This window comes from Thunnus thynnus, chromosome 11 (genome assembly GCF_963924715.1).
Source record: "Thunnus thynnus chromosome 11, fThuThy2.1, whole genome shotgun sequence".
NCBI classification, from domain to species: Eukaryota; Metazoa; Chordata; class Actinopteri; order Scombriformes; family Scombridae; genus Thunnus; species Thunnus thynnus.
Window position 1 is genome coordinate 25,655,711 of NC_089527.1, and position 26,464 is coordinate 25,682,174.

The window sequence follows — 26,464 nt, forward strand, 5'->3', positions numbered from 1 at the left end:
GAGCCCCCACAACATGATTCTGTAAAGGGCCTCATTTGCTTTGAAAATTACATTAAATGTGAATTTAATAGGAATCACCCATCTGTCTTGAAAAAGCTCTTTTTTTATTATTGGCTGCTTTTTGTTCCCTGCACTGCGATACATCTGCATAGACATGCCAGCAAGGTGGTATGGTCCAGACCGAAATATCTCAACAACTACTGGAGTGCCACAGAAGCCTATACAGACATACATAGTACTCAAAGGACGAGTCCTACTGACTTTGGTGATCCCTTGACGTTTCTTCAAGTGCTACTAGCAGGTTCACATTTGTCATATTGAGTAATATCTTGACAGCTATTGGATGGATCACCATTAAATTTAGACATTTATGTCTGTATCCTCTGACTTAATCTAGGTCAATAATTTCAATTGTCCAATACTTTGGTTTATGACCAAGATACTCACAAAACAACTGACATTCCCATCATCTTCAACTGTACCTTGTGTTTAATGTGAATTAGCAAATGTTAGCATGCTAACATGGTGAACATAACACCTAAACATACTGATACTGATGAGCATTTGGCTGAAAGCACTGTGGTGCCTTAGTACAGGCTCACAGAGCAGCTAGCATGGCTGTAGACATGTTCATACTTGATCTTGTTCACTTCTTTGCTCACCCAACACAACATATGATGTCATAAAATCTCACAAGTGACTTAACATGTTGACCTTTCTGCTTCCAATGTACTCTCACAAATAAACAATGTTATACTGCTGCACACATTCACACTTTCCTGCTAACATGATAAACCCTGCTTATATGAGTCTATTTTGACACCTGACCAGTTATTACATTTACTTCAACACAACTGCTCAATCAAAAACAAAATGTAACAGTTTGGTTTTCTTTATAATGAACTTTACAATGATAGTGTGGCTGTAGACTCATAGTCCTTTAAGTGGACATATGTAGCTATGCCCCCACCCCAGAAATATACAAAATGATACACAACAACGGTTTAAGACGAGTAAAAGATTTATTTCACATTTTTTCTTTTAAATATCACCAGCTTTGTTTGAGGAATTAAAGACATCAAAGAATGGGTCACAGGAATAGTCAAGGAGGCTCATATGCACAGAAGGACAAGAGGGATGGAACAGTCTCAGGTCTCCAGAAAACAATCAGTGAGGATCAGATAGTGAACAACCATATATTATGTCTGCTGATGGTTTGGTGCTTGTAGTTAGGAAGGACGGACAGAGTGTGCTTCTCTCGTTTACTGAAGTCGGATAACCGCAAACAAGCACACTTTTAGAAACGGGTTAAAATGTGAGCGACACCATTGTCCAATCCTTCTCTGTTGAATACAGAACCCCCCATGTTTGGGGAGAGTGCAAAACCAGTGCATGTGCTGGGATGAGCGTGTAGGTCTTGGGGGTGAGGTTTGGAAGGTCAAAGGTCAGTGGAGAGAGGGTGAAGTTAAGCAGCTAGAGGGGGGTACATGAGGCCGCCACAATGGGAGACACAGTGAAGCACTGCAATCACAATACAAAACACACACAAACTTGGCTTCACTGGAGATAAGTAGTTTGATCAACCCAACAGTCTGAGCTCTATTATTCACAGTTGACACTGTGTTTACACACCCGGCTTTACCTGAGTTTACAGTGAGGACATAACTCAGGTAATACAGGGAAGGTTTAAAAATGAAAGGTTTTGGACACACTAGGAGGGACAAGGTGTTGTTAAGCTGGTCCCTGTATACTGATAGTTACTAAAGATGCCTTAAACCAACGACTTGGTCCATCTGACCTCTCACCTCCAGTGCAGGCGGGAGGGGAGGGGAGGGGAGGGGAGGGGGAGGGGAGCAAGGGCAAAGAGTGTCAGAGTCACACAGGCACTTGAGAGAAATGACAAAAACACTACGACTTCCATTAAGGCACGACAGATACTACACTTACAACACACACCCGTCTTTGGGACAGGAACAGCATGACTGGCAGAGGGCACACAGAGCCGCACACACAGTGCAGTGCCCTCGAAAAACAGATGCACTAACAGAAGAAAGTCATGTATTGATTGGTTTTCTTCACATCCACCTGAAGAGATCCACCCGAAATCCTATTTTAATTGTTTTGCAAAAAACACGACTTTTCCCCTGACAAATGATTGCTAACATCAAAGTACAAACCATTATAGATTGGTGTAGAAGTGCTTGCAACACGGTCAACAATTAACATTTACTGCAAGTAGTCAGCTGTGTTTTTTCACGTGAAGAATGAATTTTGTTTCTCCAAATGTCAGGAGCCTTTCTGGGTATAATCCTTCATTTATTCATCTGTTTCTTAAAGTTTATCTCAAAAAGAGGCAATTTTCTTTTCTCAAAGAAAAACAATTTAAAAAAGCAATAAGACATTTCATTTAAAACATAAGCTACATCTTCTGTGATTGAAACTCATTAGATTCTCTTTAAGTAAATAACACAATAAAACTTTTACTTGGTAAGTCAATAGATTGTTGGATGCCTTCACAGAGGAACTGTAGGCTGGTCACATCTTTCCACTTCACACAGGTTTACAAATGTGGTTGATGACAAGTTTTGGGCTTTAAAAAAAAAAAAAAAAGTTTGTATATATGTTTTTTTGGTTAAGTACAATACTAAACCTTGTGTTAATCTAAATCATGAATCACAAAAAGTAAAAAATATAGATGTCAAAATTCTGATTATAATAAAACAGCAACAAATATTATGTGTTATCTCATCTGAAGAAAATACATTCGAATGCTTTCATTACATTTACCATGACAACCATACAGAGCAGCTTAGTAGCACAACATTACCCCTAAATACAGGTTTTTACTTAAAGGATAAGGCTGGCCATATCATTCTCATTCTTTATATGATTTTTTCTTATTGTCAACAAATCCCATGAAAACTAACGATGAATTAGTGTGTTTGTCAATAATTTCCAACTTCCCTACCCTGTTCTCTCCTAATGAAGATCTTTAAAAATGGGTCACAAATATATACGTCATTAATGTAACAAGACAAGAAAGAAAATGAGAAAATCCTGGAAAAGACAAAAAGCTGGATCTCCTGGTGAGTTCTGAGATCACTAAGAGTCTGGGCTGTCGTATAAACACACTTGTGTGTGCTTCGCTAGCTGGCTAGCTAGTTACAGTTAATGTCTGTACAGTTGGATCGGCTGCTGGGGGCGAATAAGCACAGATTCCAAAAACCAATTTCACCTTGCTTTAAAGGACAAGTTCACAATTTTTCAAGTCTGTCTTAAAACAAGAGTGTTTACATTGCAGATTAATACATATTTTCTTGTATCACTTAGTGGGATTGACTTAGAATAACTACAGTGTCCATTTTCATCACAATGAGGGAACATGTCGTCCAGTGTGGCTCACCAATGTGTGACACAAAGGAGCTCTATGGCACAAATGAAGTTATTTCAGGCTTTGGTTACACAGGCAACACTTGTTGTGGAATCAGTTCATTGCTTTTAGCCTTTTCATGGGATTTGTTGACAATAAGAAAATATGAGATATCACCAGACTTACCCTTCACCCTCCTCTGTAATTTTGTAATGGGCAATGGCACAACTATTCTCTTCTGATATTACTGGATCTCATCAAACAGCTACAGCTGCTTGCCCAGAATAAATCAGCACCTAAAATCAGCAGAGGTAATTAGACACAGTGGATACACACACACACTCACTCACTCACTCACATACAAATGCATGCTCACCAAAGTATGTGCGCATACATACAAACAAAGCTCATACATACACAGTAAGCATGATGACTTAACCCTCCTGTTGTGTTCTGGTCGAATTGGACCGATTTACAAGTTTTCTCTCTGAAAAATGTAATTAATTTAATCTGATTGTCATAAGGTGTCATGACACAGGGCATCTAAACACACAAAATAATGTTTGATAATTTTCATTAAATTTTGGGTGTTTCATTTAACTTTTTTATATAGTGGTGTTCCCGCTCAAAAATGACTTGTCATTAGAAATGAATGGGTGAGACTACAACTGGTGTATAAAACTGAGTTCAGGCAAATGCCCATTCATCAGATGGACCTGCTCACAGACCTGCATGCGTGTTTGAGCACACACACACACACACACACACACACACACACACACACACACACACACACACACACACACACACACACACACAGACACTCCCCTTCTTGCCTTCTAAGTCAAAGTAATCCATACATGCTTTTTTTTTTTTAACTAAAAAGCAAGTTGTATGAGCTCAGGTCAATAAGGCCTTTAAATAGCAAATAGAAGTTCAAAACTTGTAATGTTCAAAAAAAAACCTTCAGTTGATAAAAAGATCTAATGGATTGTAGATTTATAATCAGCTTTAAAGCGGCGGTCATTTTGGACCGGGAACACAGAATTAATTAACATGAAACGAATACAACAGGAGGGTTAAGAAACTCATGTAATCAAAGTTGTGAATTTCATTGGCAATGAATGGAATGTTAATGGTCATATACAGTATATAATGTTGATATATATATATATATCCTTTTAAGAATTGATTCTGATCTTTTTCTTTAATTTTTACAATCTGAAACTTAATCTGTTAAAACTTCAGTATTTAAACTGTAGTTAGGTCTTCTTCATTCCTATCAAACCAACCTCTCTCAACTTCTAATTAGGCCATTACTGCATTTATTTCTCTCTCTCTTTCACGAGCAGTGCACTGGGTGATGGTGCATTAGTGTTTAGTTTGAGCTGAACAGTCTTTCTTATAGCAGGGTGAGTCTCAAACAGTATACTATACTCTATATAGTTCACTACTTTGTAGTTTAGGCCATAAAGTAGTGCACTAGAAGTACACAAGTACAGTCTCTATTGAGATGTGCCCACTTAAGACGCAGAGGAGAGATATGACGGTGTGGGCAGTTTAACACCGGTGCAGGAGGCCCTTCTTGCAGGCCACCAGGCCGGCTGCGGTGGCAACACACAGGAAGGTGGAGACTCCCATCAGTTTCAGGAGACCACCCACTGAAGGCACATTTCTCTCCCAGAAGCTGGTGACAAAGGGGAGTGCTGGGACTTCCTGTCGGAGGCACAGAAAGGGGAGAGAAGTTACATTTATTTGACTTTTGTGTTGCATTCAAGTACATAAATATTCAGAAAGATTTCCCTTACCAGAGACTCAGGCTCATTCTGATAGATCTGATTCGGTTGGATTTTACCCATCGCACACATGATCTGCAACAGAACACATTGTTTGTTCAGTCAGGACACTCACATCAAGATTTAAATCTTTTATTTCAAAAGGATTTCACTTTGGAGGTGTGATCACTAAGACAGATCTGCAGACTGCTCGTGAGCTCACAAACCCAACACTGATGAACACAAACACCAAATGCTAATACTGAAGGGGGCTGGAAGGAGCAGTGTTGGGGGTAATGTGTTAGAGTACTCAGATTACTTTTTTGCTGTAACATAACAATGCAAGTAATCAGTTATTTAGTTACATTTTAAAATAAGCAATCTGTTACTGTTAAAATATTGTAGCAGGCTGGGGGTTCGCTGTGGCAAAAACTCAAGCAGAGAGATGATCACATGACATGACAGCCGTACCATCAACACTGCTCTACTCTGCCTCTGATTGGCTAGTATTCGTTGCCTTTGTTGGTTAGGTTGGTCAGGTGTAGGCATGAGGAGTGAGGTGGTTAGGGTTATGCTAAAATATCAGGGCCAGAGTCAATCAGAGGTAGAGTAGGGCAGGTCTTTACAGAACGCAGTTGGGAATAAAATAACACCTTTTGCAACCATACTGGAGGGAAGGTACTAACCACACAGAACTTCACTCATGATACAAAATACTGTCTTTCACAACAGCAAACTGTTAATTACTAGAAACATTTTAGAAACAATGTGAAGAACAGTAACACTAATGACCATGTACCAAGTAACATCTGTGATGATTTATGCCCATAAACACATTGTCTCAGCGCATGCTGGGAAGCTCCGCCCACCCATCCCCAACACGCTTACCCTATTTCCCTGTTTCTTTTGTTGTCACAAAAAACACACACAAAAAAAATCCCCGACACATTTGCACTGTTTCTTTTCTCTTTATGCACCAGTGTGTGTGTGTAGCTCAGCTGCATTATTATGCAAGGAATCGCAAAGGGGTTTTCATTTTTGGTAATGCAAAAGTACTCTGATGAGTTACTTTTCTCAGTAGGTTAATTTTTAATGGCAGTAAGGTTATAATGTAACAAGTTACTTTTAAAAGTCGTTATATGGTAACATCATATGGTCTGCCTACACGAATAAGAAACAGTAGGATGTTGGAATGAATGATTTGACGAATGTGGAACATGTGACTATAAAACAACGTTCGTACCTGCCTTACCATGATGCTCATATAATATATAATACTCATATATTAACATATAATATAACATATTTTACATTTATTGAAAAAAACAGAAAGGGCAGAGGCATATTTTCAGTTTCAAGCTTCCAGTTTTACTTTAAAGCCTCCATCTTTAAAGCAGGTGAAAGCAGGTGTGCCAGCTCATTGCTCAGATACACCAGTTAGGCTGATGATGTCACAAGCTTAATTGATACCAGCTAATAAAATACCATTACCTGTTCCTGATGTTAATTTTAAAGTAAAGCTTGAACCAGCAGATATGCCTCTGTTCTTTTTTTGGAGTAACTCGACTCTTTTTTATTTAAAGTATCAGTGGATCCTCTGGTGTCTGAAAGAGCAGTGTGTTGAGGTTGTATGTGCTCTGACCTCTCTGGCCGCCCTCTCTCCAGCCTGCACCGCTCCTTCCATGTAGCCACTCCATTCTGTGGCCGTCTCTGTGCCCGCAAAGTACAACTTGCCTACTGGCTCCCTCAGCACCCTGGAGAGAAGAGAGGGAGCATGAGAAGTTAGCGGGTTTTAACATAAAAATAACCAGTCAGTCAGTCTCTAGTATTATAGACGTTTACCCCTGTTTAACCACAGCTACTGCATGAAAACAGCCACTAAGAATCAGCATTTTATTACTGCATTATACTGTTCTGTGTAAATGAATCTTTAATTTACAGAGCAGTTTCTCCAACCTGAACAACTGTTATGATGATCAGCTGAAACTATAAAAGCTACAAACCATAAGTGAATTTCTTTGCTATAAATTGTATTATCTAATTATCTAAACTGCTGCTGTTGTTGGTGACATTTTTTTGTAATTCTTGAATTTATATATATGACTGGCCACTGAACATGATCAGGATTGTGTGTGTATTTACAGTATGTGTGTGTGACTTACTTGCCATACTGGGTAAGGATTCCTGGGGGGAAATATGCTGTGTAGCAGCCCCCAGAGTACTGCTCTTCACACCAGTTCTTCTCCTCATAGTGCACCGGCTGGCAGAGACAAGCGAACAAATAAATGTTTCAGTTAGCAAGGAATGCAATTACAGCAGCAGTAGCTGTGTGACAAATGTTTGTAATACTGTCTGTTGTACCCATACTCACATGCAGAGCCTCCTCTGAGCCCAGCACTCTGGAGTAGACCTCACAGATCTTCCTCAACCTAAACACAATGGGACAACCGTTTGGATTAAATCGACTGTATGTTGCAGCTGGTGAGAGAGAGTGTATCAATCTATTGTCTCTACTGTGCATCTACCTCTCTTCTTTGGTCAGCTCTGATAGCTTTCTGCATTTGCGGGCGAGGATGAATCTGGAGGAAAGAAGTGAAAGTGTAAGAGAAATATTAAAGGCTGCAGCCCCCTCAGAATGTAACACAGTTGAAATAAAATTATTGTTATTACTGTTATTTCCAGTTTCAGATTAAAGTTTAGAAAATGTGACATTTTATTCTTATATTTGTAATAATAATAATAATAATAATATATAATACAATATTTGTAAAAGTGTGCATGTTTGCCTGTTTGCTGTTATAGCAGCATTTGGGCGTAATGTTTGGCCACGTAGTGTATTTTATCTAAATTATATACAGTATGATATGATATTATCTTTGTAATTTTCAGAGAACTGGCTGCAGCTCAGTATTCACCCCATAATGGCAGGTACAGTCCCATCAGGCTTTGTGTCATCCAGCGTCAAACCAATGGGAGCCCCTTCCTCCTCGATCACCATGCTGCCACAGTAACCTGGAGACACACACACACAACAAACAACAACAAAAAGAAGCAATTAAAATCTTATAAAAGAAAGCAATCCCTTTCTCTCTCTCTTTCCACTTCCTGCATACCCTTTTTCCTCCAGAAGTTCTCTTTGTAGTAGACCATGCACTTGATGACAGAGCCCATGGGGACGCGGTTGATCAGCTGGTTCCTCAGCGGGGGCAGCTCAGGGTTAAAGTGCATCTTCAGATTCAGGCTAGGAGGGGTAGCCACGATCACGTACTTGGCCTAAAACAAAGATACACACAGCAGTGAGAGACAGAGGACAGTGTGAGCAGGATCACATGGCTGAAAAGCAACCAGTAGATGGCAGCATAGAACAATATTACCAGCTTCTGTGCTGAAATATATTCTTCAACATCTACAGTATTTCTTATCATCTACAACCACGTCTTACTGTATCCAGATTGCATTATGTCACATTATGCAGTGTAAAGATAATGCTTTATTTTTACTATTAATACAACATACCAATAACATGCATTGGCTGTAGTAAGACTCCTAATATGGCTTTGACGTGTTTACCATATAGATCTGTTTGTCCACCGTCTCCACCTCCACCATGTCTCCGCTCTGGTCGATCCTGTAGACTGGGGACTGCAGTTTCACGCGGTCGCCCAGCTCTTTGGCCATGCACTCACTGATCTGACTGGAGCCACCTACGAACTTCCTCTCCTGCAGAGGTGGATGGAGAGAGCAGGGGTCGCAAATCCAATGTGAGCTTTGGCTGAACCATAGAGTGCCAACGCAGCAGCAGGACTGGAGGGGTCTAGTCTAGATTTTATATGCTCTACTTGTAAGGCAGCTGTGATTTATGCTGGATAAATCTGATTGTTCTTAGAGTAAGACTCTGCCAGGATAATAAAACCTAGATTTAGGAGCAAGCTGACAAAATCTGTTCATTTATCCTGGTGTTATATACCTGTTATCCCCAATCCCCCCTCTTTCCTTCACTACGATTTCTACATCTTGAACCTTGAGGGAAAATGTGCTTGCAAAGCTCAGGCCAGCAACTGCTGGATGGAGAGGACTGTGGGGGTGGAGAGAGATTATGTGCTCCCAAAGCTCTGATACAGAAAATTAAATAGACAGTGACCTTTTCCATATGGTTAGTGTCAACTCCTGTCTGTTCTCCCTGATCAGAAACACATTGTGTGCATTCCACTGTGGCATTTGAATGTATTTGCCTGCCAGTCTCTGGAAATTATGGGCTAAACCAAAATTGGTACTGGCAGTGAAACAAGGTGAACCTGCATTTGTCTCTTTTGATTAAAGACGACTTTATTTTTTCAGATTCAGTGGAAAGTTGCACTGAAATTGGAGAACACCAAACATGGCTGCATGTGCATTACCCATGCATTTACCAATAAACAAGCGTGCTTATTTGAAATGGGGAGGTCTGGCAAAGGGGAAACGACAACAGAGCTGGCCACAGAATCATGTGTTTACCTAAACACAAGTCCCATTTCTTGGTGGCTATGGCAACAGGGCCACTCGGCTTTAGAAAGTACGTTAGCAGAATGTGCTCCCTGCAAGAAAACAGCTTTTGTCAGGCGAGTAATTATGCTGGGAAGATCTGTGGGAAATGAAGGTAAACGTATTAGGGCTCCTTTAAGAGGCTGTGGGATCTCTCACTGATGCTCAACCTCTTGTTTTGCATGACTGAATGCATCTCTGTGGGTTACAGTGAGCTCAAGTCCCACACAAATTCTTGGCTGACCACTTGTGCACTGGCCTCTGTCCCTCTGTGAGCTTTTTGCTGAGATTTTCTGGAAAGCTTAAACGTGATACTGGGGTACCAAGCTCAGTGATTATTGATTAAGATAAGATGAAGATAAGAATGATTTATTTGTTATTTAGTTTTTTAAAAAGCTATACCTCCCATTAATCTCTAGTACAGACAACCAGAACCAGACTAGACTTAGCCTCTCTAAATGGCCACATGAACAGAGAAGAAAGCTGACATGCACACAGTTGTGAAGACCTACCTGTCCTCCGTTAGTGGTGGAGAAGATCCTCATGGTTCCCCCACACTGTTTAACATACCAGAGGAACCAGAGAGCGGACACCTCATGGGGTTCAGAGGTCACGTTCACGTTGACAAACAGTGTGGCAAAGCGGCGGACAGTACTTGGAGACAGATAGAAGGATTGAGGGAACAGTTACAACTCAATATTTAAAAACAGAAAACATCTATGAGTGTAAATATATTTATGAGATCCTACACAAGTATTTGACTTATAAGCTTTTATTCATTCAGCCAGTTTGGAGCAACTCTTCATTGACAATGATGGTGCTCTGTGTTAAAGGGATAATTCAGGAATTTCATGTTTGTGTGCATTTGTAGGTAAACATAATATTAGTATAATTTACACTCAATTACTGGATGTCTCACAAGATGGATGGCTGGTCTAACTAAATAAGAAATTATGATTTATTTATTTATTGAAGTTGACTATTTTTAAAGAAAGTGGATTAATTAAGATGTATGATCCACTTCCTGATGTGATCATAGAGGCTGAAACAGTAATCATGCAAACAGTACTGTAATAATTAAGACTTTGTATGTATATTTGATTTTGTATGTATCTTTTTTCTTTATTTGGTCCAATACAAGCACAAAGTATTAAACTTTCAGTATTGAAGACGATATATTTCCATGTTAGAGCTGCAACTGACTGCATACATCAAATAATTGGGCAAAATTTAGAGATATAGAAGAAGAACATGCACAGTTGGTCTCACTCTGGTTCAGATGGACATAAATAAAAGGGAACTGTCTCTTGCTATGTGCTACCTGGTCCAGCAGATCTTCTCAAAGAGCTGTTGCATGGTCATCTTGTCCCACTCCTCAGCATGGGGAGCTCTCCAGGGAGCCTCTCTGGGGATCTGAAGTACAGAAGGAGGAATAAGCAGGAAACTCACATTCAGTGTGTGTGTGAACAGAGACAACAATGGTCTTGCTTTACCTCCTTGCCCATCTCGTCCATTGTCCTCCAGAGGTTGTTGAAGTCCAACAAGACGATGGGGTTCCACATGGGGGGGAAGGAGCCTTTGAACGGGTAAGACTTTCCCTATTGGACACACAACATCATCATCATTATTATTATCATCATCATCATTGAAAAATCCTTCTCATGATCATTAGCTGACTACATAATTGCAGTGTACACATGGCCTTGTTTAAATGACTTACAAGTTTGCCTTCTCACATGAATATAAAGCACTAACTCCTGTTGAGGCCTTTAATTAGCTCTTGGCAGATGTAACTAAAAAAAAAAGATCCTCCCTGATTACAAACAGTTGGTAAAGTATGAAACACATGTGACATTTTAATTGGTCAAATGTTTTTCTTTTTCTCACGTCTGCGATGTATCCCAGAGTTCCTGAATGTTATATTTAATTTAATAAAAAGCAAGACTTTCTCCAGCATTATTAATGTTTTTGTGTGACTTTTGCCTTGATTAAGAACACAAATGCAATACACTACCCCAAATATGTCAAAGTAGTATATCTATAATACAACACAGTATGATTTTTTTTTTTAATAACTGCTCAATTAACATGTTTTACAGCCACCAAATGAAAGGACCACAGGCAGCAGCTCTGTGGCTGCTGATTGTGGCCACACTGCACCACAAGTTCCGAATAATACAAATGAATATGAATCACATCAAAAGTCATATTATAACCGGATATGTTTGAGATCAGATGTCTGACTGTCCATCTTAATCAAACCAGTTACAATATGTCTGAGTCGCATGTGTGTCGCCAGATGTGACTGCTGTGCCAGAGAGTGCACCGTTAAATATCCAAACACACATTACTAACCTCAGTAAATTCTGTTTCTTACACCTGACACATTGGTCCCACAATCTGATTTTGTTGGGGAGAATCTCTGCTACAGAGACAGGAGTGTTGTGGTCATAGTGCACCATGATCCATGTTTTTGGCATAGCTTAACTATTTAATTATTTTTAAAAAATACAATAAATCTCACATGGGAGGAATTAGATAAAATATGAATCTAGGATTTAAAAAAGGAAAATTAATTTCATAACCCTCCCCCTTATTCGAACCCCCCACCCCATGATATTCAGACTGTTCTGAACTCTGAATTTTGAGTGTTTAGTGAACTGTTTTTGAACTGTGTCTTTAGAGCTGCTGCTCCCACTCTGCTGGGGACAAAATATATAAGCAAACTGCAGCAATATTCAAAACCAGTGAATACTTTGTAAATTAAAAAATCAGTCAACCTCTAGTTGTCCTCTAAAACGCTTAGTCACAATGACTGAACAGTAATCAATGGTTGTGTAAAAAGTACTGCAACAGCTTGGTATATTTCCAGTTATGCAATATTTTACAACAGATTAAAAGATTCATAGTCATCATGTGTGATAAGAGCGTGCAAAATCCATGTATTGTTTGAATCCTGTACTATTGCTCAATTTCTCAACCACACAACTGAGTTACACATACGTAGAGAAAGCGGACGAAGGGTCCCAGAGGGATCAAGGTTGCTTAAGTCAATTCTCTGAAAATGACATCAAGATTATACATTAAGCTCATGTCACACGAGTGTTTGGCTTTTCCAACAAATAACTTTGTTGCTTACTGGCAATCACCTCTTAGCTGTGTGGGGGAATAATATCTGTCTATTCCCATGTGTGTTGATGTTACTGTGCATAATCTCTCTGGTGTAACGTTATTGACATTTAGCTTGACAAGTAAATTTGTTTCAAACTCTGTCAAACATCAACTTCCCCTGAAAGCAACGAAGATTGGCTACATATAGAGATGCTACTGTTTGGAGGATCATTATTCTACAGTCTGCAGTACAGGCTGTCTGGGCTCACTCTCATAAAGTTGTATTTGCTCAGGTTGCACCAGTTTTTGAGCCAATAGTTGCCTCTTATTATATACAGTATTTCATTTTGGCTTGTCATGTAATTTGCTGTCATTTTATTGGAGACACAAAACTGCTGTATATAAAACTTTTGCATTTGCTCACTTAGAGTTTCCCCAAATGTCATCTGGCCTTACAAACATGCTAACTTGTGTATAAATGCCTGGTTTCAATACTGAATAGTTTCCTTTTTTCCCTTGCCACTTGTTCAAGAGACTATGCAAGTAATAGCAGATTTAGATCATGTGACCTTCACCATTTTTCCCCTCATGTATCAATTGAGTGGCTGTAGCAGAGAGAACAGAAGATGGAGAAGATAGAGCAGTGAAAGTTGTAGTTTGTAAGTTTATCAGTTGAATAAGTGTTTTAATTCCCTTTGGTTTATCTGTGTGCGTGAAAAATATGTGTTTGTATGTGTTTTCAGGCATAACTATATGACCACATCACTCTAAAGGCAGCTGGTTAAGTTTCTCAAAATGCACATTGCTAAGAAAGTTTAAATAGAGATGTTACTGTCTGTAAAGATTAAGGTGAGGTGAAGGTTTGATGTTACTGTGACATTTGCACTTATTTCACTACAAGCTAAATTACTGATGATATGATTCTGAACTGTGGAATGAGAAACTTTCCTACCTCAGATTCAAGTCATAGCCGTTATTATTATAACATTATATTTAATTATAACATGCCGGCTGGCGATGGCTTTTTCACTTGAGCTACTCAGTCTCACTTGCACCACTTTTTTGCTTGTTAAACTGGTCAATATAATAGATTAACCTCTTAAACTTTGCCAGATTAAACTGTGAGTCCATCTATACAAACGCACACACAGCTTTATTTTAAATTATAGCATTTAAAAAGAAACCAAATATGTCAAAACAACTGGAACATTCCCTGATGTTTTTTTTATAATTGTTTGAATATTTCACGTGGTGCTAGCAGTTGTTTAGTTGTGTTTAGTTTCATTTAAATGTTAGACCTAAAAGATATAGGACATAAATGTGATTCTGTCATACAGCCTGGGACTTTAATAAAGTTTTACCCAAGTGGAAATGAAAGGAAAAGGAGATTTTTAAGTGGAAAATAAAGCATTTTAGAGGTTAAAGTGCAAAAACCAGTTTCCAATAATTCAACATCTTGCTGAACTTGATATTACACATCAAAAAAATGACAAAATCCAAATGGACCAAGTCAACCACCTTACGCGGTCACTTTTATTAGATTAAAATAACATGATACAGAGATTTGCTGTCATCACTATGCTGCTTTTATTTGTTTGAGAAGTCTAAAAGTAGTTCAGCAGCCAACTTTGATATGTTAATCAGAAAAGTGGTGAAAGGTTAGACAGGAAAGCATCATATAACCCAACATGTTAACAATATAACAATAAAAAAGGTGCTCTATCATAACCTGAGATACTCTTGTGAGATAAAATGTGTGTTAGAAGGATGAGAAGTTTTACTATTGATTTATCCTAATATATGTCAGTGGACATTGACTCCCATAAAGTATTTTCTTACATCACTATTCAATGCTTGGTTCATTCAGTGATCATAAAAACATTTGGATCAGCATTATCTCTAAACAACAACTCATATCTGTTAAGCTGTCTTGGCAGAGCAGAGTCACTTTCCTTTATGTCTTATTGTCTGATATCTGCTGCACTGTAACACAAAACTCAGCTCATAGATGGAAACGGACAGAGAGACAATGAAGTGTCTCACAACGTACAGTAACCGCTGCCATGCTCAGAACAGTCCGTTGCCGTGGAACAACAGGTCTGTCACCATGGTGACGCTGGTGAAGTGAATACAGAAGGAGCAGTGCAGAGGAGGGGAGGGGGATAGGGAGAGAAGAGGATGCAAGGCAGCATCTGTTTCCACATCAGTGAGCAGCGACTCAGCCTTCAGTACATGAAGACACAGGTCACTGTGCTGCAGAGTGAAACAAGCTGAAGTGGATTAACACTCGTATCCTTACTTTATATACTCACTCAAATCATAAGCTCTTATTTGAGCTGTAAAAACTATTATACCTATTGTCTATATTTTCTACCTTTACTGCCTTATTATATTTATATTAGCAACCTTAAAAGCTTCTCTCATCAATACTGCAATTCTGCAACTTTCAGCTCATTGTTTTGGTTTAACGGCCCACAACTTCACTGTTTTGGTTCAGTTTCACTTTCACATCAACCTACGTGACCTGCCCAGCAGCAAACTACAGACAGACAAAGTTAGTGACTAGCTGGTGAACAAAGGGGGGTGTTTAGCAGCAAATGAACCAGGTGTTTTCCTCAAGAGTTGGTAGTGTTGTAAATCATGTGTAAATAGGCAGCTATTTGTTAACAATCATCATCAATTTAATAAGGTGATAATAAATCGTGTGTGTATGTATGTGTTCACAGCTTGTTGTATTTTCCCCAATTGGTCAAAAAAATCAGCAGGCAGCTACACATTTCTCTGTTTTCTATGTCACTGTTTAGCGTCTTCAGGTTAGGCTAACCCATTGTTGCTAACTTTGGAGCTAACCCCTTCACTTTTCCAGCAGTTGGGGAAACAAGAGACATGACTCTTCATGGTTTTGACAAGCTGCAGCATTTATTAACTGACACACTGTAGTCTGTACTGTACATTTACCATCAGACTGACAAATTACTGCTAACCTTTCCTCTGCTCTGCTCACAGTCACGTCACCTTTGAGGCTCGCTCTCTCGCCTAACCACTCCTTACACTCTGCCCTATTCCTTAAAAGGAGTTATGCTACCTGCAGTTTCCCAGGCAACGGCACAGACATTAACTTACGTTTCGAGACAGCGCTGCTCAGCGGCTCCCAAACGCTATTGATTTGTGAATGAATGGATATTTGGCGGTATTTTTGACATTTAAAAAATTATTTTTTGGCCTGGCGGGGGTTCTCGATGGCCTGTACTATTATAGGGGAAACACTGAACATGTTTATCATTCTGATTGGATATGAAAAGCTGAGCTTTGTTTCTTTACTTTTAAAATACCACCCAAAAGTAACTACAGAAAGTGTGACCTTAGGTGCACCTAAGCAGGCAATATGACAAAAGATAAGGAACTTAATTTCACAACACCACTACAAGCATCTTTCCTTATCAGGGAAAATTAATTCATTGTACATGTTGAAAACTACCATAGTTGTGGTAGTTGTGCTTGCACAATCATCAGCCATTACTTTCATGGTGCTGTAAACGTGCAGATATGATATGCACAACATCCACGCTGCTGGAGGAGCAATGGGACAATCTCACGCTCTTTCTCAATCTCAGATAACCAGAGACAATATTTAATAAAAAGTCTGTTTCCCCATCTCTGATAGTGATACCTCATTAATAAATCCAGTGCTGAGAGCTGCAGCTGCCTGTTAGGCAGTAGTTTGCTGATAAGGGAAACCAGCACTGGCCTTTTGGATTACAATCTTCCATAGAAAAGCTGATTAGCTACGCGGCTTGCTTGAAAGCTAGCCCTAATTACACAACATCTTGGCACACATGCTGGTTTGCTTTTACTCAAGCTACTATCATGTGAAGTAATGTAAGCACTGTCATAAAAAGTTAGATGAATGCAATTGCGTTCCTCTGTTGTTAATTTCAAACCTGTGCTGTGATCAGGAAACTTTAACAAGCTGTGACTGTTAAGAGCTTATTTGTCTGAATAGCTTCTTGGCTAATCCAAAGCTACTTACAATCAAAACACAGTGTAGTGATACTCACAACAGTAATATACGCGTTCGAAATTCCATGCAGTGAAGTATTGATAATAGTTTGTTATGTGTTGCTAATAGTCGGCAAAAAACCAAAACAAAACCTTGTGGAACAGATGCAGGAGTCAAAGGTTTTAATTAAAGGTGATACTGTTAATAACACTTCTCATCTTGTCTTAAATTCAGGTCCGGTGCAGGATGGAAGATTTAATGAAAGAGAAAATGGACAGTATCTGCACGCTGAAGATCGCTAAAGATCTCAAAACTTTACTGAACTAAAAGAGTCGACCCCAAATGGGTCGCAATCATGCAAATGACCAACATAACAAAGGAAAAAGGCACAAAAATGACTGTTGAAGTCATGTTACAGATTGTGTGGTGTCATCATATTTTGCTGAAGCCCCCTTTAAAATATTGGTTTGCTTAAACTACTTTGATTTCTGATTTTTTATCTGGAGGGTCACACTGTAAGCTTTATTGTATATATTTTGTTTGAATGATCCCTGTAGAGGTAAGGGTCAAAGGGCATTCAATGACATGCTGACACAGGCTTGAATGGTATGGTTGAAAGGTGAGGTACGGCCTTGCCATGTTCTCCATTATCTGTCCCTCTGCACTACTATCTTCATGTCTCTAATGCTGTTTTTTTTATCTTGTCTTGTAACACACATTATCATTATATATTTCATTTGTCATTTTGGGATGGCATTAAATTAAAAACAAAGGCAATGCTGCTGAGATTTCCCTGATAAAACTGACTTTATTTGATATTTTTCTTAGTATCAACAAATTCTATATAAGGATCAAAACTGACCATCTCTCAATACTTTCTTATTTCACCATCCTGTTGGTGGCACTGAGCTTCAAGCCCATTTGTTCCCTCCAAAGACATAAATATTTAAAAAGGGGTCACATATACATAGGCTAAGAAATATCCTAAAACATCTGGAAACAAATGTTACTCAAACAGGAGTAAGTAGAAGCAGGATGTTTACTAGGGACTATTTTCAGCTGCGAATCAACACACATTTGGAGCACTAGTGTGGATTTAGCTCAAGAAGGATCTATGCGGAACTGATGCTAAATAAACTACAGTGTCCATGTTCATTGTTATTAAGGAACATGTCACCTAACGGTCCAGCTCATTAATGTGTTTTGAATAGACAACACTTGTATGTAGGATCAACTCATTGCTGGTTTTGGTCTTTTTATTTGGATTTGTTGACAATAAGAAAAATATAGAATAACACCAGCTGTAACCTTTAAATGAAAACTGCTGTTGTCTCTAAGTAGGGATTCAGTTTTTGCAACTGTTCTTTTTGCAGAGTCAGCTGAGAGCTCCCCTCCACACATATGTATGCACAAATGCATGAATGCACAAATACACAGTAAAATACACTGTCTGACACTGATAGGAGTGAGCAGCTTTTGATGAAGCACACTGCCATGGAAACCAGCCAGGAAGCTACGAGTGGCGTGCGAGTGTGAGTCTGCGTCTTTGAGTGGATCTTACAGAGATAGTAGCTACGGAGACACACTGCTTCACAGCAGCAGGGCTGTCCAGTCAAGACTAAACACAGATTTATTTTCTAGCTGTTCTCTGTGCCAAATATCATGCTGGTGAAATTTCACAACCCTGCTGAAGTAGGTCATGTCAATAGTACATCAGTGATAAGGACACAATGGTGGGATGACATTACACTGAAGACTATGAAACCAAGCAGAAACCGGTTTGTCATCCGTATAGAAACATGTCACAAAATTGAGCGCAAACTGTGTTATTAAGCACATTTATCATTGCGAGCAATATGTCACCCTCAACCTGACCAGAGCACAGAGGTCTGTTTGTGCTCAGTGAAGATCTGGTATCCTGCTTTTGGCTGTGGCTGAATCCATTCAGTCCTCGAGGAGGGCAGAAAGCTTCACCTTTGTGACTTGAATGAGGTTGAGAATGAAATACATTTTATATCCTACTAATCACTCTATCATGATCAAGTTAAGCTGGGTTTATACTTGACACAAAGAGTTGAAAACAGGTTTTCATTGTTTAGTGTCAGAGTTCACCTGTTGATAACCTCTTAAACTAGATCAATGTTGATCAGGCTGTATGATGCTTAAATTACAGTAATTGTGTTTACATTGTTTCATTTATTGTTTGATATAAACCTGCATAGTCTACGCAGGTGTATATTTTGTTACCCCTGTACTGTATGATCAATTTATGTCTGATATGTTTAGACACATATGGATACAGTACCATGTGTTTTTTTTGTATGAAGTATTTTGTACAGTAAGTCAATGTGAAATAAACTTAAATAAAAGCATTCAATCATTCATTCATTCATTCATTCATTCAATCATGTTAGGTGCACATCCAGGGCCATTGTCAATTATAAGGGAAGGGCTTAATTTGAGCATGCTCACTGTTTGACTTGCATGCAATGGCAGCTGTACAGATTGTGATAACATTAATGATTCTGCATATTGACTGTACGTGCAGCAAACTTCAGGGAAGTTCAGTAAACATAGTAGGTGCACAATCAATAACTCTGCTCCTACAGTGGAAATCCCCTCTATGGGAGTAAAGCCTCACTGGTCAGTATTTATACCTGTGATAAGCCCTGAGTGGCCTCTATTGTAAACTGGCCTCATATGCTCATATGATTTTAAGTTTCATGTCTGCAGTTGTATACTTTGTGTCTGCATGCAACCAATGATTTAGTCCTGCAATAAATTCTAATGTTCAGTCTTTGCTGACACTGTCAGACAGACTTTGTGTGTAGTTGTATTGGATTTCATTATATTATATCATATTAATTATATTCCAAATATTCCGGCCCTTTCATGAGGGCAAATGGGGTGTGGGCGGCGGACATTAGAAACAGCTTTCTATGTATAATGTAGTGTAAAAGTGTGCGTTTGAGTTCACTCACTGGCTAGAAGCTCAAAGTCTCGTCTCTGAAGTCATGATTGATTGACTTGAACACAGCGAGATAAGCTCTCTCCATCTACTACTACTACACACACACACACACACACACACACACACACACACACACGCAGACAGAGGAAGCTACCAGCTGATAGGCAGTTCAGTGATTTACAGAGGGGGTAGTTTGACCAGGGTACATGGCAGCAATGGCAAATCAAATCAGGTGGAGGAACACTGTGTTAAGGACAGCGGTGTGCCCGCACTAATGAGATATGGAGGAAAGAATAACAAGAACCAAGAAAGATGGCCTCTGTGTCTCTTTCTTCCTTCCTTCTTTGTTTGCTTTTGCTGTCCTTTCAACCACTCAGAGAAAAGAGAAACTGCATTACAGAAATCCCTCAGGCAAAGATTAGCATCTCCAGTCACTAATGCTGAAGAGGAGAGGGGTGGCTGGCTGCTCAGCAGACATGTAGGAAATCACGGGAAGGACACAGCGTTTGATTATCTTTTGAATAATACCTTGGTTTTCTCTGAGCACCTCCGGAAAGAGTCTGAGAGGCTAATGCTGATCAGAAAGAGTATGGTACAGAGTTTTATTAACCCATTACTCTTAGCAGATGAGATTGATTTAAGAGACAAATTCCCTACTTAGGTTGAGTCCAGGAGTCTGAACTGTTGTGGCTACAGCTAGAATTCAGCTTTGCAGGAATCACTTGGGAGTGATGCAAACATACAGTAGACATTAAAATCATTCATGTGTCAGAAGAAAACCTTCTATGCTCGCAGTTTGGTAAACTTTACTTTCACCAATAATGTGTCTTTGCTAACAAGGAAGTTGCATTATCATGGAGGTTAAGATGGTGGGAGATTGTGTACAACTTAAGCCAAATCCACAGTCAATGAATATGTGGTGCCTCATCAAAGATATTTCTAAAAAAGTCATCAGTTATATTGTGGTAAACTTTCATTTTAAATTTAGAAATCTATGTTGTCATGTCAATCTTATTTTAGGTAATGCTACTTGCAATAAATACATGAAAAGTATGTTGAAAACACAGATGCTGGGACACTCACATTGACATAATGCACCAGGTTCTCCTGCTCGTTGACTTTGTAGGTCTTTATTTCGTACTCTTTGGCCAATCGGAGGATGCGGTTCTGAGTCGGACCAATGTAAGCCCCGCCCAGATCAACCCACTTTGTCTCCTTATTCTGAAGAGAGAAAAAAACACACACACAACAAAATATGAAAAGGAAGAACATTCCCATTACAGGTAAAGCTGAAAAGTCTTAATCATAGCACAATACAGTTGTACACAAAATAATATTGGCCTGAATGTATGATGATGTTTTTCTGTGGAAATTGAAAAAGTGGGAGTTGTATTACAGTTTATGCAGGGACTTGACACCAGGTCCTACAGAAAGTGTTGCATTATGGGTTGTTTGTTGGCTAGAAAGTTTCTTCAAGCCTGTTTATAGTAGGGCTGCAGCTGATGATTATTTTCATTATTGCTTAACCTGCTGATTCTTATCTTGATTAATCACTGAATTGTTTTGTCTAGAAAATGACAATAAAGTGAAAAATGTGCTTAATAATTTCCCAGAGTCAAATACTATGTCTTCATATGTCTTGTTTTGTCCGACCAACAGTCCAAAACCAAAAGACATTATATTTGTTATCATGTATGACAAAGAAAAGCACAAAATAATCAAATTTGACAAGCTGTAAATGAACCAGTAAATATTTAGCATTTTTGCTTAATATGTTTATTTGATTATAAAAATAGTTGCCAAATAATTTCTGTTGAACGATTAATCGACTAATTGTTGGAGCTCTAGTTTCTAGTGTGTCTTTAAGAGTTAGTCAGCCCTAAAGCTGTTTAACCTGCAGGTGTTTTTGGTGGCTCTTGTAACACTTTTTTGCTGCCACAGAGGAAATAAATTCCTGATGATGTGTCTCCTCACGTCTTTACTGCTGAAATATCGAGCAGCCAAGAATTACTGGTGTCACAGTTTGTCATGATGAGGAGCTCAAAGAGCTACAGTAGATTAACTGCCAGAGAAAATAATTCTGACCACAGGAGAGTGTGAGAGTATGTTAAGTCTCTTAAATTAAGCCTCTCAAGTCTCTTTCCAAAAGCAGGTGTTTGAAAGGGGAGGGTAGTTCAGCTTATAGTCAGAGTAGTCTTATATTCTCCTTTAACAGCAGTGTCTACAATAGTTGACTCTCCCGGTCTTACCCGCACAGTGAAGGTACGACCACCAACTCGATCTCTGGCCTCCAGGACTACAGGGCTCAGTCCGCTGGCTTTCAACAGCTTTGCTGCACTCAACCCTGCAGACGGACAGAGAAACAATAGAGGTGATTCAAGGGCACATAAAATACACTTCCTGCACTGTACATTGGCAAGGTGACCCTTGTGTTATTGCAGCTACATGATTGTTGCATAATGTTATCTAATGGTGCATGTTTGAAATTTACAATATGTGTGACTGTGGGTGAGGCCCTACTCCTTTCTTTTTTCCTGTAAAGGCAGACAGGAGTGGACGAGATCTGTCCAACATTATGATAGATTAACTCACAGTCACACCTGTCTTTAAATGAGCAGTACAGTATGTGCACGCCTCTTATTTCACCTTAATGCTTATTGACTCTGGTTATTACAGTGCACTGTGCTTTCGTCAGTCTATTGTGTATATAACTGTGTTTGAGTTTATCTATGTTTTTATTCCGTAAACCTTTTTCTTGCACACAGGTCTCCCTTGAAAGAGGATTAAATGAAGGATTAACTGACTAATATTTGGCTTTTGAATGACCTGAACATTAGCTGGAGGCTGAGAGAATTGTGGGAAAGATGGGAGAATAGGGGGAAGAGGAAATCTTTACAAGAACATGAGGGAGTGAGAAACATTCACAACAAATCACAAATCAGCTGACCTTCTGATCATGTGAGAACGAGAGGGCAAAGCAAGGAGTAAGGCACGACTTTAATATATACTGACTTACTGACTGACTGACCAACAGAAACAGAGACACAGCTTTTCACATGCTAACCTCAGGCAGTCCCTGTCATAGCTTTAACTCAATAAGACAGAGGAACGGCACTGGACAATGTCAGTGTAACATTCAAACTTTCACATACTCTGAATTCCCATTTCAAACATTTCTTTTAACACAATCTTCAGTCTTGTTCAACACAGGAACATGCAACTCTCCCAGATAATGTTACGATCCTAAAGGTTTATGTTTTAATCATGTTTAAACCATTTGTTCCTGAGAAATAGTTTTCTGTCTGTCACTTTCTTGTACTACATAATATAGCTATGAGCCTCTGCTAGTGTTGCTATGGAGGAGAAGCCAGTCAGAGGTGCAAATCAGAGACTTGTAGCTAATTCAAAACACTTCCTTGTTGCAGTTGTGAACAAAACACAGTGTCAACGGACCCAGAATCTGGATTCTAGGGCTACAACTAATGATTATTTTTCATTATTAATTAATCAGCTGATTACTTTCTCGATTAATTGATTGACCGTTTTGCCCGCAAATGTCAGAAAATAGTGAAAAATGACTTATTTATTAATTTCTTAAAGTTCATGATGATGTCTTCAAATGTCTTGTTTTGTCCAATCAACGGTCCAAAATCCAAAGAAATTCAGTTTACTATGATGTGTGACAAAGAAAAACTTCAAATCCTCACAACTGAGAAGCTGCAATCAGGAAATGTTTGTCATTTTTTCTTAAAAATTTGAAAAACAAATCATTAAAATATTGCCAATTAATTTTCTGTTGTGACTAATCGTTGCAGCTGTAGAGATTGTAAATCAGTTGTCTCAACATCATAATCTTTAGTTACCGCCTGCCATTTGTGTCGCCTTTAACTGAATCCTAAACTTGGTGATTGGATGTTTTGTACCAAAGAAAATCTTCAAAATCGTAGTTTTGATGTTATGTTTTCATGTACACAGGCTTGTACTTTTGACTTTTTAACAAAGAAGATCTTTTTTTAACACAGTTCTTATCTTTTGTCCTGATGATTCAACCACTCACTTGTCTACACAAGCCAGAGAAGTGACTAACCTGTGAGTAACCTAAAACTGTCTGCAGACAAAATACTCCTGACTTCTACTTCTGAAACCAGGGGCACTCCTCCAATTTTGCAATGCTGTTCATTCCAGAGGTGTTGGATGAGGTTGTAGTCACACCAAACTGGGAAAAGCATTTCTTTATGGACCTGGTTTTATGCAACGGGGTATTGTCATGTTGAAACAGGAAAAGCCTTTCCACATACTATTGCTACAAAATTGGACAACGTTCCTTAATTGGAAATAAGGAGCCAAACCCAAATCAAAAGTGCAGAAAAGTCCATATACTTTTGGCAATGTGGTGTATTAAGCCTGCTCCTAAACCCAGATTAATAAAAGCAGTGGCTTGTAATAGGCAGCGCAACATGAAACAGCTCAGCAGACACCCACATCTGTGCAAATGTTTTCTTGGCCTTCACCCCAAATTCCCTTCTTACCTTCCTATCTTAACTCCCTAACTCTCTCCTTCCAAATCCCGCTGAGCCCTGTTGAGGCTAGCGAGGTTTATATTAGTTTAAACATAGTTTGTCCTGTATTACCCAACTTTAGCCTCCCCTCGCTATACAAACACACCCACCCTGCCAGGCTTTGCAGGAAGCATTAGTCCTGACCAGACCAGGCTCACAAATCTTCCCCGTTAAATTGATGCTATTACCTGCGCTCAGCTCAAAAGGTCAGTCTCTGTCTTCGAAAACAAAGAGCATCTGTCTGCATCTCTTGTTTATGCCTACAGCCATCACTGCAAAAATAGCCTCCTGTTGGGATATTGCTTTGATCGGAAAGCTTGTTTGGTTTAATTGGCGCATAATTTTTTCCCCGTTTTTGTTTAATAAGAAAGCCTTTGGATAAATATGACTGATAGATCAATACAAAGCAAGCATCACTTCAAAGGATTCAGAGTTAGCATTCCCCCATTGTTCACCTCCATTCCCCCATCATGAAATAAAGAAGAGGAATGGACTGTGAGGCTGGAAAAATCAACATGCTACAACTGTTCCTCAACTGAACTTCAGCTGAGAGGCAGATTAAAATTCAGCTCATGCAGCAGGGAGCCGAAAAGACCAAAGAAAGAAAGAAATAAGGGAAAGTGTGAGATTATGTGCATCGATTCAAGCGATTCTAGCTGTGGAAATGTGAAAATGTGCAGAAGCAAGATCCCAACAACAAAAACAAATCTATCCTGTTTGCCGTTTTTTACTACAGCTGTATGTCTTCATCCGTTTTTATGTTATTTTAAGATTTAAGCTCTGAGCAAACATCTGCAGTCTTGCTCGCTATGGTCGTTTCTTTTGCTGCAACACTCTGAGGGAGCTGAATGAGAAACTGCATACCACTCAGAACCATTCACAGCAGAATTTTCCAGGTGCGTCTGCCCCCCAGCCATGAAAACCGTGCCATTTGTGGGATTACAAACAGAGGAAAAAGGTCAGGTAGTCTTTGGTGGAAACCGTGGAGAATCAAAGAGAGATAACACAGATTTCTCCTCCTCTTCTATCTCGTCCTCTCCTCTGAGCCAGATTTGCTATGCTGTTAACGCCTCATTTCAGCAGCTTTCTGCACCTAAAGACATGCTTGATATTTATCAAACAGACGCAACGGCCTTGAAGTGCAGTTTTCCTGTCATCTGAGGCGCAGCTGGTGTGCATTCAGCAGTGCGTCTCCCTCCTTTGTGCGTATGCATTTAAGGAGGGATCACACAAGAGAAGGGGGGAGATATGATAAGTGAGGTTGATTGTATGTTACATTCAACTGAATTTACTCAGGTTCACGCGGTGTACACGAGACATTTTGCATGAAGATTCTCAGCCTGTAAAAAGAAGGTGCAGATATATTACATAGAAGATGTGGTTGCTAAATGGAAAAAAGTGCAGAGAGGCAGAAAGAAAAGGAGTAAAGAGAAGTGCAGCGATACTAAATGAACACAGAATCTGACAATTTAATGGCCCCAAGCAAAGAGCGGATAGAGTTGTGGCTGACTGCTCATTAAACACAAAGTTCACTGAGCTGCTAATAATGCACCTTTTGTGAGTCTGTTGATATCATTCCATCTATTTTTCATTTCCATGTGTGTTAATAATTTGTACTGCATTCATTTGACAAACCTTTTGGCAAGTAAAAATTATTATTAATTATCTTATTATTATTATTACTTCTTATCCGTTTTTCTTTTCCTGTCTCCTGGCTCCCAACCACTGTTCCCCTCCACCACAGCACCTGGAGGCTCTGGTTGACCTAATTGTCTGGTTTCTCTCAGACGTTTGAAAGGAAAAAAGTAAACTGTGTATTTTGTAAGTTTAAAAAAACGATGTGATTTATGTGTTTGACCTGCTGGTCAAACACATAAACACACACACACACACACCTTTTCATCCTCTGCACTCTGTGCTGAAAAGACACAGACAGACACGGTTTCCTTGACAACAGTAATTGTTAAGATGGAACCACTTGGCAGGAACAAACAGCATTTGTATACTGTGTGTGTGTGTGTGTGTGTGTGTGTGTGTGTGTGTGTGTGTGTTAGAAATCTCTCACTGTTCCTGGACTGAGTCTCTGCCATCGTTGACTATGGTTCTCACCCACTGACCCCATCCCCCTCAGACACACACATGCATACATGAATACAA

General features: G+C 39.3%; 1 protein-coding gene across 1 annotated transcript in view; it reads right to left on the reverse strand.

The window, feature by feature from the left end:
- Positions 1 to 1,003: 1,003 nt before the first annotated feature.
- Positions 1,004 to 26,464, reverse strand: part of mao (monoamine oxidase) — a 37,152-nt gene continuing 11,691 nt past the window's right edge. Inside the window, exons 2-15 of the mRNA XM_067604130.1 lie at positions 21,998 to 22,092; positions 20,832 to 20,969; positions 11,160 to 11,264; positions 10,988 to 11,079; positions 10,179 to 10,320; positions 8,716 to 8,865; positions 8,259 to 8,418; positions 8,061 to 8,157; positions 7,671 to 7,724; positions 7,517 to 7,574; positions 7,308 to 7,405; positions 6,788 to 6,899; positions 5,179 to 5,241; positions 1,004 to 5,086 (exon numbers count right to left, since the gene is read on the reverse strand). Coding sequence (XP_067460231.1) covers positions 4,931 to 5,086; positions 5,179 to 5,241; positions 6,788 to 6,899; positions 7,308 to 7,405; positions 7,517 to 7,574; positions 7,671 to 7,724; positions 8,061 to 8,157; positions 8,259 to 8,418; positions 8,716 to 8,865; positions 10,179 to 10,320; positions 10,988 to 11,079; positions 11,160 to 11,264; positions 20,832 to 20,969; positions 21,998 to 22,092 — 1,520 coding nt within the window. The 3' untranslated portion in view covers positions 1,004 to 4,930. The remainder of the gene's footprint in view (positions 5,087 to 5,178; positions 5,242 to 6,787; positions 6,900 to 7,307; positions 7,406 to 7,516; positions 7,575 to 7,670; positions 7,725 to 8,060; positions 8,158 to 8,258; positions 8,419 to 8,715; positions 8,866 to 10,178; positions 10,321 to 10,987; positions 11,080 to 11,159; positions 11,265 to 20,831; positions 20,970 to 21,997; positions 22,093 to 26,464) is intronic.